This window comes from Onychostoma macrolepis, chromosome 04, assembly GCF_012432095.1.
Source record: "Onychostoma macrolepis isolate SWU-2019 chromosome 04, ASM1243209v1, whole genome shotgun sequence".
In the NCBI taxonomy this organism is placed as follows: domain Eukaryota; kingdom Metazoa; phylum Chordata; class Actinopteri; order Cypriniformes; family Cyprinidae; genus Onychostoma; species Onychostoma macrolepis.
In genome coordinates, this window is record NC_081158.1 from 24485858 (window position 1) to 24497496 (window position 11639).

At 37.2% G+C, this 11639-nt stretch overlaps 1 protein-coding gene across 2 annotated transcripts; it reads left to right on the forward strand.

Moving 5' to 3' along the window:
- Positions 1-1042: 1042 nt before the first annotated feature.
- On the forward strand, positions 1043-11403 carry caprin2 (caprin family member 2). Of its 2 annotated transcripts, none has more exons than XM_058773245.1 (21): positions 1043-1239; positions 2538-2778; positions 2902-2964; positions 3045-3131; positions 3213-3451; positions 3770-3852; positions 4779-4916; positions 5003-5043; positions 5156-5407; positions 5959-5997; positions 6077-6196; positions 6331-6415; positions 6808-6860; positions 6959-7069; positions 7203-7289; positions 7605-7721; positions 7845-8019; positions 8420-8590; positions 8818-8924; positions 9381-9441; positions 10115-11403. In XM_058773245.1, the coding sequence occupies exons 1-21, from the start codon at positions 1235-1237 to the stop codon at positions 10675-10677; spliced, it is 2838 nt and encodes a 945-aa protein (XP_058629228.1). In that variant the 5' UTR covers positions 1043-1234; the 3' UTR covers positions 10678-11403. The 2 variants fall into 2 exon arrangements, with proteins under 2 accessions (XP_058629228.1, XP_058629229.1); XM_058773246.1 differs by having other exon boundaries at positions 1044-1239; positions 8420-8530.
- The last annotated feature ends 236 nt before the right edge of the window (positions 11404-11639 follow it).

Genomic DNA, 11639 nt, shown 5'->3' on the forward strand with positions numbered 1-11639 from the left:
TGAGATTATTTATTTATTTAATTTAATTTTATTTTATTTTGAAGTTTGAACATTTGAAGTGTAAGTTTCATGAGCTCAGAGTACCTTTTGTGAGAATGGTAATATTCAGGTGACATTCTACTAAACACTGGTTGAAGTAACCTCAGATAAATTTGATATTTTTGCATGTTTGTGAATGTATTCATGTTTAAAGTGCAATTCATCAGCTTTGTGTATCTTATGAGAATTAAAATGCATGATTTTGTAAGGTTTACTGTGTAGAAAATTTCAATGTATTAATCATTGTACGGTATTTTTACAATGTTGTTGTAGATTTTATTAAAAATTTATTAAAATGTGTCCGTGTTCAGTGCATCATCATTTAATGTTTATTTATTTAATTAAAAAAAATCTTTTTCTTTTGGGACAACGGGGAATAAACCATTCAGTAAGGTTGCTTTAGCAATATAAATTTGCCAATATACATTTTTAGATTAAGTAAAACAAAAATGTATGCTACTACTATTTAAAATATTTAATTGGGCCAATGACATGGTTTGGTAGATTTTATCTTTTTCCAATTGGCTCAACATATTATTTCTCATTGAGCCAATGTTAACAGACTGTTGCCACAATTGAAAAAATTCAATTGGGCCAATGGGAAAATTTAGATGTAATCAGTCACTAGAAAATTTTGAGTTGGAGAGGTCTGAAATTTTTTACAGTGAAGTATTTATTCAATTTTCTCAGTTTCTACACAAATTGTATTGTGAACTGCATGCATTGTTAGGCCTACATATATATCAATAACTACAAACCAGTATTTAGTTCCAAATTTGTCAGCCCCTTCTGAATAACAAACTAAAAGTACAACCCTGTTACAGTACTTATTCAACCCTGTTACCCATTCTGGAATACTTATTTGTAGCCTATGTATTATCTGTAAAGTAAATGATAGATGGATGGATGGGTGGGTGAGAGCGTGCTGAGGCTGCGCGCGGGGACTGTCCAGTGTTTGGCTGTGACGTCATGATTGCTCCTCCAGCTGATGGGTTTCCTCTCCTCTGAGGGCATAAAAAGGTGAGAGGCGGCTGTGGTCTGTCCTCTCTGTTTCCCCACCGCTTTATATCGTCTTTCCACCAGCTCACCGAAAGGCTACCTCATTTGCGTTGACTCTAAATGAGCAGCCTTCCCACCCAAGTCATCCTAACGGTCTGAGAACGAAGCAAACAAACACGCTCACCGGCAAAGACGCATGAGGTCGGTGAGATATCTGCGGATGCTTTGCTCGTTACACCTGTGCGTTATGTTGTCACATGCATCTGTGGCTTTATTCGTCCTACAGTAACTTATTTTCGTTCTCTGCGCGTGTATTTGGGTGGTGGCACCTCGTCGATGCTGACTGGACAGGATTATTCTGGAAAGCGTCAAACTCGAGTCGGCTAATGGCTTTAAAAGTTGCATTTTGCACTGCTGTACCTGCTTTTTTTCAAATGCGAGTTATTATAGCTTGTTTTGGTGATCTCTCTGATGCATAATCAGTGTTTATGGACGCCAGAACTGCATTCGACGATATTTCTAGGCTGACTGTAGCCTAAATGACTACGGTTTTTATGTTCGATAGTGATTTCCGGGGTTAATTCGCTTTTTTTTAACGTTGCATTTGTTATTCCAGTATGTAAATGCCATGTCATGGTGAGCACTGGCGAATGTCCAGACATACGGAGAGAGTTAAGCTCATATAATTATACGCTTGTCATGCAGGCTGTGAGTTTTGTGCATAACTTTCCAATATATGTGTGCTGAGGTTTCTTTCAATATTCATTGTCATTTGAATGACTGAACTCCTAGCATGATGAACCAGGATAGTCTAATGCCTTAAATGTATTTAACTTAAAGGTAAAGCGAGTTTATGTATTGCAGACATTAAAAAAAGTACATTTTTGAAGTATAATTTAAGTACAAAGTGAAGAGAGTACTAAATGTAGGGGAAAGTATAATCGAAAAATATATTGAGGGTTCAAAAAATTGAATCCCGTCATTTATTCACACACGTTTTGTCAAACCTATATGAACTCAAAAGGAGAGATTTTTGAAGCGTTAGGCCTGTATAGTTAACTAAAACCATAAAAACATTAATTCAAATGATATGTTAGCTGATGTTTTTTTTTTAAATTTAATTTCAGTTTTTTTCAGCTCTTGAAACGCATTAAACATTTGTCATTTTTACTTGATGTACTGATATAAAGTCAATAATATCTGACGTTATCAAGTGTTATCAAATCTGACTAACTTAATAAAAATATAACCATTAATAAATAAACTGTAATAGTATCTATCATAGTAGTTTTAAGATTGTGATGCTGCATCCACACCAATAGGTGTCAGTGTAAAGTTCATGACCACTGTGGTATTGACTTTTTTTGTTTTTATAATTTATACTGTGTATTACTCCACAATACATAATAGTATTCAATTCTGAGTATGGCTATAAAAGTCTGTCTTTTTATTTTCATAATTAATAGTGTGACCTTTCTGTTAATTTCCCTCTGCTTCAGAGAGACTAAGATCATGGTTCAGCTGTCACCATCTCGGACCATAGAGACGTTGACTCCGTCAGAGTTGACCTTGGAGAAGGAGGATGGCCAGGGCAGCCCTAAATCCGAGTCCCCTCGTGTGCTTACCGCCCTCCAGTTCACCCTTAGCCCCACCTCGACCACCTACTACGGCTACGAGAAATACATCGAGGACGGCCTCATCTGCCTCAAGCACAAGATCCGTAACATTGAGAAAAAGAAGGTGCCTTTATTCTGTCGTTTAGGCAGAAACGGCATGAACAGTATTCAGATGGAATGAGTTGTTTTGCTTTATTCATAGAGCACCTTATGTGCTTCAGTCCTGTCCATGTATGTTTTCTTGCAGCTGAAGCTGGAAAGCTACAGTGAGAGGCTGAAGAAGGGGGACAAACTTAATCCAGACCAACTGGTAATCACTCTTCATTTTGTGTGTTGCATCTTGGGAAATGGGTCTTGTTTTAATATGACTGATGTGTGGTAATGCTGTAGGAAGCTGTGGGGAAGTACGAGGAGGTAGTCCACAATCTTAAGTTTGCCAAAGAGCTCCAGAAGTCCATTGGTGCCCTCACACAAGATGTAAGGTTCATGCATTCATAAAGTATAGAGTGAAATCAAACAGTTCTGCATATTTCACTGGATCTTCTGATTTCTGCATAGTTGTTGAAGGCTCAGCGCAAAGTTGCTCGACAAGAGAAGGTGATGAGGATTGAAGAAGAGAGGAAACGTCTGAGCTTGATGCTCCAGGTGCAATACGTCCTCCACAGTCTGCAGAGAGAGGACGTCCGGAGGAACTTCTGCAACACGAGACAACATTCCCGTTACCTGTCCACACAGGACATGGAGAGCTTGCTGGATCTGGCGTCATTATTGGGATGCAAAAGAGACCATAGCATGAGGTTTGTGTTGCACTTGATACGGTCTTATGCTTTGTAATCAGGAGTTTTTGTTTGTAAGTGGGTTTTTTTTTGTTGGACTGTTAACTTTAAAATTGGGTAGTAATTTCCTGCCTTGCTTTTTGTGTGTTCAAGCACTTCAGTATTTATTAATGGGAAATAATACACACCTAGCCCAAAAAAAAGTGGGTTAACGTATAACTGTATGTTATGCCTGATAAGGGTGCTTCTGGTTATTTTTAATGTCATTACATTACTGTATTTGGGGTCTTTTTAGCCTGTTGATGTGGTATGATCTTCCTTTTGTTTCACATGCACTAGTTTAGAGGATCAGATGGAACAGGCTGCTATTGTTTACTTGGAGCTTCTGGAAGGGAAAGAAGGACCAGTTGCTGGCTCAACATGTGAGTTTCCAGCTCTTTCTGCGGTTGTGATTGTAAATTAATTTGGTAGTTTTCCATGAGTCATCTGAGCTAATATATATATATATATATATATATATATATATTTTTTATTTCTTTAATAAAAATGCTGTAGCATAAGCTATAACAATTAATATTAATTAAATATAACAATATAAATTTGCTGCAAATTTGGTAATAATAATATTTGTGTAATGCATTTATATTTATTGGAAACAAATACATGTAAAAAAAAACGTACTTGTCCTTGCATTTAATTTATTATTATTGAGGATAATTAATACATGTAAATATATAAAAACATTACACAAAAGAAATGCAATATGTCCTTTAATTTATTATTAATAATGTATATATGTATAAATATGTATGTGTATGTGTAATGTGCCCTGTAATTAAGAATAATACATGTATAAATACAATATGCACTAGTACATTACACAAAATAAATGCAATATCTGTCCTTTGATGTATTGATGATGATGATGATAATACATGTAAATATATAAATATTTTGTGTAATGTATGCCCTTTAATTTGTTGTATTAATAACGATAATGCAAGTGTATAAATGCTTACATGCACAATAAAATATGCCCTTATTATCGTTTTTGTTATTCAAGGGCAAACATTACAGAATAAATGAAAATGTATGTTTTGTCAATGCCCTATAGTCTGAAGAAGAGCCTGCATGCTCAAACATCACCTGTGTGATAGTCTGTTATCAAATATTTGGAGTCTGTGTTTATATTATATAATTTTCATATGTATATGCCCTAGAAACATTTAGTTCCTTTTGGGGAAATCAAGCAAAAGGAACCCACTTCTATAAGGGTGTTGATGGGATTGTTGAGGGTACAAAGACAAAAAAATGACTTATTTTATATGACGCTGTCATTCTTCAACAGATAAGCACATGAAGGAGAAGCTACTTCGGCTAGTGGACTGTGGCTTTTTTGATCACATACCACTTCCTAAAGTTGACCGTCAAGAGAAGACTGAGACCCTGAAGGCGGACCCTCCATCAAGGCCTTGTGGCCTCTCCAGTTAGATTTAATTCAATTTTAACTTCAAATGTCTAAACAGCCGTGAAATTACTTGAATGCATGTAATTTATATTTCTGAATTTTAGCACTGGTGAAGCTGAGCTCAAAAGAAGTGCCTTCGAAAGAGGTAAAAACAAGTGACGTATCAAACACCATGATCTTAAGTCATCAAGTCTTCAACGCTATAAACCGTGTTTTGGAGAAACACGCACAAGTCAGTAACTTCTGAATGATGCCAGTTTCTTAACAGACGATACCTACCTGTAACAGACGTCACCGAGCGCAGACAGGATGAGAACGCGTCGCCCCGTAGTTGGAAGGAGGAGTTTTTGGCCATGAAGGAAAGGGAGCCCCCAGACTCATGGGAAATGGAGCTTTCTGGTCCTCCTGCATCCTCTCAGTCCCCCATACAGAAGCCATGGAAAGGGGCAGCAGGATTGATTCCCAAGACTGCAGACATCGTAAAGAGACCCACTGTTGACCCCAAGGAGGTGAAACATCTTTAATTATTTGATATGGCTTGACCTGAATTGGAAATTATTTCCCGATGTTATTACCAAGATGTTTATTAAATGACTAATACATTTAATGCGTTTAACTTTATACAATTTATTTTAAATTACTTTATTCATATATTCTTTATTCCAAGGACCCCCAAATTTGATGATGCCCTTTTTTTTTTTTTTTTTTTTTTTAAATAAAGGCAGTTATCTTTTCATTTATCCTGGGTGAATAAAAATGGAAATGCAGACAAAATTAATTAAAATACTGGAAAATAAGTTTATCCAACCAACTTTTTTCCCCCCTACCGAATATTATAATTATATAATACAATATAACTTTCTAATATAAAAATTGCACAATTTATTGTATTTTATTTATTATTATTATTTTTACAAATATTCCTAGTGCCCTCTTGTGGCACTCAGGACACTAGTTTTATAACCCCATGTTGCTGCTTAAACAACTTGCATGTTGGCAACCATTTGATATGTAAATAGGTCAGGTTCTATCTACTTTACATGCATTTTGTCTTTCTTAGAAACCAAGGAAGAGCAAGGGGGAGCAGGACTCTAAACCGGTGAGTTATTTACATTCATCGTAAACTCTTAAGTATTTCAAAGCAGTTAAAGTGTTATTTTTATGCTTTATGCTTTCAGATGCCTGTCGCAGTGGAAGTCTTCAGCTCTCCAGCTCCGTTACCGAAAGACCCTGCTCAGCGCAAACAGCAGCTGGAGTCTCTGATGGACCAGATCTCAGGATCCTTCAGCTTCATGCAGGCATGCATTTAAAAATAAATTTAACAAAAAAAAAAAAATTGCAGCAATACAATTTAATTTTCCTATTTTTTTTGTTGAACCAAAGAAATCTCAGAAAGTGTTCACTGACCTTTCCTTGATTTTTCTGTTTGCAGGAGTCTCTCCTGGATGGAGAAACGTCCCCCATAAACAGTCAAACAAAGAGATGCCGTCCATCTCCAGGTTCCTCTACTCCTCTTGGTACATGATTGCTTCATGTTAAATCAGTCACACCAAGTGTAGGATGGCATTAAAGAAAGTTTATCAAAAAACTTAAAATTTGCTGAAAATACTCACCCTTAGGCCATCCAAGATGTAGATTAGTTTGTTTCTTCATTAGAATAAGTTTTCCATAACATCACTTGATGATAAAATAATGCACAAGTAATCCAGTTTATCAGTTAAGGTCTTATGAAGCGACTCTTTCTGGCGGCACCCATTCACTCCATTGGAGAGCAAGTGATGTTATGATTTTTTTTTTTTTTTTTTTTTTTTCAAAATCTGTTCCCATGAGTAATCTACACCTTAGATGGACTGAGGGTAAGAACATTCCTTTAAACAGATACTGAAAGTCTGTTTCTTTTAACATGTAGCACAGAGGGAATTAACAAAAAGCCCATCAGATATTCTGCCTCAATCCCAGCGGGTGAGTTTATTTGACTTTATGAGAGCTTATTTTGTGTATAACAAATGTGGTCATTCTTCCCTGTAGTTGCCTAATGTGACTTTATTTTCTAATGGTAGAGCACTCCACTACAGATCCTGCTGTCTGGAGAGGCTAAAGGTTGTCTGTCAAATGGAGACCGCTCTATAAACGGCTCTGACCTTGACCTACACCATGAAGAGAAGCCACATGCAAGTTTTTATTTTTAAATTTATTTAAATTTTTTTGTGACGGTACAGTTGTTAAATGTATGCTACCAAATAGCAGCCTTCACATACGCTTGTAATTTTAAATATGCTTTAATGGTAACTGTTGTGTTTGTAGAAGCAAGGTGAGGGCTTCACCTCTCCTCCACTGTACCGCAGGGGATCCTCCATCTCAGTCCCATTAGAAAACCAGAGCACTGTACAGGTATATAGATGGACAAATAATAAACTAAGAATGTCTCATACACTTTATTTTTTCACATGCATTTTTTTTGAATTTTTTTTTATGGTTTGAATTTAATGCACTTTATTTCCTTTTTTTGGTGTATTCAATTTATATGCTCATTTCTAATTTCTAAACTTAATGTATATTTATATTGGCCAGAATTTAAGTGTTTAATCTTGATCTAGTATGTTTTGGCGACATTTTTACAAGTGGAAATTTAAATTACTGGATGACATGTGGTGCCACAAATCCCATGCATTTGGGATTGACTTTGACTTTGCTTGTGTATGTCAGGTTGGAAAGCAGACATTATGCAATGGAGTATCAACCACTGTGTCTGCCCCGACATTTTCCACTCCACCCAGTCACAGATCTATCAGTGCAGAAAACACCTTCCACAACATTCACTCAGTGAGCATAATGTTTGTCATCATGCATCCAAAGTCCCTAACATCAATTCCACTTTTAACGATGCAAAACATATCCGAAGCTGAACTAGTTCACTTTAAGCTCCAGCTTCCCTCTTTTCATCAGGTGTTTAATGTGGCGTCTTTGCCCATTAGTGAGAGCTCAGGGATGAAGTCAGATGAGAGCGGATTCTCAGAGTCCATGCATCTGAGTTACACATCAGCCAAAACCCTGAGTTACTCCACCGCCAGCACCCAGACACCACCTGAACTCAACCTACCTGAAGATGACCTACCGATTGGTAAAACAATTCTTTAATCGAGGTTTTTTTTTTCTTCTCATTCTGTACATAATAGGATGCCTAAATTCACCTTTTAGCATTTAAAACTTTAGTTTGAAATATTTATAAATATTTCAGTCTTTATTTTTATTTTTCTCATTTATTGGTTAAAATGCTGGCCAGAACTTTAAAATAGGTGCATCCCTAATTTATTGTCAGCAGTTGTCGTATTTAAGAAATTACTTGTTCTCTCCCCCTCCCCCAAGCAATTTTTAATATCTTTCTCTGAGACATTAAATCCCCAAAATGTAGTCAAAGCTTGACCCCCCCCCCCCCAACTCATAACCAGTTTCTCCCTTTATTTTATTTTTAAGCATTCTAGTTAATATGCATATTATGTCTTATTCTTGTGTCCTTGCAGAAGGCCAGTACCAGCTGGAGTGTCCTGTCAGTGCGGGTGGTCACGTGTTTTCTGGCTCTCAGCCACAGTCTCGTCTGGGTCAGTCCTGCTACCCCCGTGGTACAGCAAGAGGTATGACGCGTGCAGGCAGGGGTTTGGGTCACTCATACAGATCACCTGGTGGCTACAGAGGTACCTTCCTCTTCCTGTGTCTCCTTCACTTTCTGTTAATCTTGCACCTTTACATTTCATTGTGCAGATCACATAACAGGTGTATTTCTTGTCAGTGTACTTGTACGTTCTTGCACAAACGTTCTTGCACAAACTTTATTAATCTGTGATATTTCAGCTTTACATTTTGCAGTCTAGAGAAGACATGGATAAGTAGTGTAATTTATTTATTTTTTGCTGATTAACAGGTGGTTATGATGCCTACAGAGTAAATATGCGTTCTCCAGGAGGGGGCTTCATATCCCAGACCCATACCATACACAGAGACCCTGCATCTGCCCTTTATGTGTCCAGAGTAAGTTTGTTTACCTAATTTATTTGCTTGCTTTACTGGTTGATGTCACAGTTTTATTTCAATGTGTTAAAACAAACTGTTGCATTGTTGATTCAAGGTATTTTGTGTTTTAGTCATTGCATTATTAGATCAGGTTTACTATTTTGTTGTATACTAGTTATATAAACAAACAAATTTTGTTGTAGGTATTATCACTTTTATATTTAGGTCAGGTATAAAGAGTTATTGTACATTAGGTTTTGTACAAATACATTATTTTTAAACACTTTTATATTATAGGTCTCACTAATTTATATATAATATAATGTATATTGTAGTTAATGTTTTTATTGATCTACTCTTTAAATGAAAACTGGTTAATTGTTTTTTTTATTATTATTTTTATGCAGATCTGGTTTACTATGCAATTTCTGGTCAGTAGGTTTTTTTTTTTTCATTTTCTTATTTTGCTAACAGGAGAACGGGTATCAGCAGAGCTTCAAACGAGGTGGAGGCACAGCAACTCAAAGGAGCAGTGGTATGAGCCATTGATCATACACATACATTGATATTTTATAGAGCTAAATTAAATAATTCTACTTAAATGAAGAGTTCAGATGCAAAAGCCTTTGTGCCATCTGAAATTGTCTACAATTAGTATTTTTCTTGGGCTCCTATGTTTGTTCAGTTATTTCACTTTAATGGCAATGAAAAGAACCTATTCATTGCCATTAAAGTGAAATTACTGAATCTACACACAGGAGCCTGATAAATGTTCATCTGAACTCTTCAAATGTTCCTGGTTTAAAAAAAAAAAGTCAAGATGTGAGGAATGGCTCGTAATTAGTGCTGTCAAACAATTAATCGTGAATAATTGCATCCAAAATAAGTGGTTACATGAAATATGTATGTGTGCCGTGTATATTTGTGTGTATATATAAATACACAAACATGCACGTATATATTTCAGAACAATGATGTTTATATATTTTTAATATAAATTATATGAATACAAATAGACATTTAAATGCATGTAAATATTTTCTAAATATATACTGTATGTGTATATGCATATAAATATACACAGAACACTCATTATGCAAACAAAAACATTTATTTTGGATGCGATTTTAATTTTGACAGCACTACTCGTACATCAAAGTGACATCCTTAACTCTGTGGTCTGTCTTTGTGTCTCCTTGCCTCTTTAGCCGGTTGGAGTGACTCCTCTCAGGTGAGCAGCCCGGACCGGGAGGGTGCGTATCCCCTCGACTCAGGAATCAGTGACACACTCTCCATCTCGCCAATGGAAGTGCCCATCACGCCCCAGGGCCCGCACACTCTGATGCCCGTACACGTGTACCCGCTCGCCCAACTCCGCGTGGCCTTCTCTGCCGCCCGCACGGCAAACTTTGCCCCTGGCACTCTGGACCAGCCAATCGCTTTTGACCTGCTGCACACCAACCTCGGTGAAATGTTCGACACGACCACAGGCCGCTTCACCTGTCCCGCTGCCGGTGCTTACGTCTTCATCTTCCACATCCTGAAGCTGGCCATCAGCGTACCCCTATACATCAACCTCATGCGCAACGAAGAGGTGATGGTGTCTGCGTACGCCAACGACGGTGCTCCAGACCACGAGACGGCCAGCAATCACGCTGTCCTCCAGCTGTTCCAGGGCGACCAAGTGTGGCTGCGACTGCACCGTGGTGCCATCTATGGCAGCAGCTGGAAGTACAGCACCTTCTCTGGTTTCCTGCTATACCAGGACTGAATATCTCTCTCTAAATAGGCACAGAAAGGGGCATTTTGGATGTTTTTTGAAAATTACTCTGCACTTTATTGCGCTTTCGGTTACGCATGGTGCGATTGCATGTCTGAAAGATCATGTTCAATAGTACAAAGTCAGTGTTAAAGCTAATGCAAGATGTTTGCTGGTGAAAGTTTACAAAGGTTTTCCTGGGTTCTTTTTATTTATATTATTATTATTATTATTATTATTATTACTATCATTATCAGTATATTTAAGTTTTTTCTTTTTCTTTTCAGATTTGAGTGTTTACTGTGTACTTGGATGCACATACACTTAACCCAAAGTAGCTGCATTTAGTTTGCACTAAATTGAAATCCTAACATTCAGAAGCATCTTCTGGTGTTCGTTCAATGGCCTTGTATGCTCATTTGTTCATTTTAGATGAGATGGAGAGATTTGCCAGCCATATAAAAGTTTGCAAAATGGTGCCTTTCTGGTTTTTGGGGGGGGTCGCTGAACACGTGCATCGCTTTGCAAGAATGGAGGATTTTTTTTCTGGTAATACTTGACATGTTGAGCACTTTAAAAAGGGAATTAGTGGCCTTGTTGGGGTTTTGGGGGGTGTGTGTTAATCTGTGTGTTTGTCTGTGAAAAATACTGAGTGATCACTTGAACACTGACTCTGCCGAGAAGGCGTTTAGGCCAAAATTGCTCCCTCTTGTGCCTGAAATAAAAATGTGCAGTTCACATCTGTGATTGTCATTTGTGCATCAAAGTAAAGTGAAAATGCTGTTTGCTAAAGTTAGCAGCTAGTCGACATTTTAGGTTTGTATTAAAGTACAAAGTGTAGGCCAGGTTTCACAGACGGGGCTTAGACTAAGCCAGGATTAGGCCATTGTTCAATTAGGACATTAAAGTAATTTTTATAAACGTGCCATAGGAGAAAAACATTACTGGTGTGCATTTAAAGACGAAACAAAGGC

Excerpts from the sequence above, each read along its gene's own strand:
- caprin2 (XM_058773245.1), top strand. Across the intron at positions 7,070-7,202 it reads ACCATGAAGAGAAGCCACAT|AAGCAAGGTGAGGGCTTCAC; the intron begins GCAAGTTTTTAT and ends TTGTGTTTGTAG. Across the intron at positions 8,020-8,419 it reads TGAAGATGACCTACCGATTG|AAGGCCAGTACCAGCTGGAG; the intron begins GTAAAACAATTC and ends GTGTCCTTGCAG.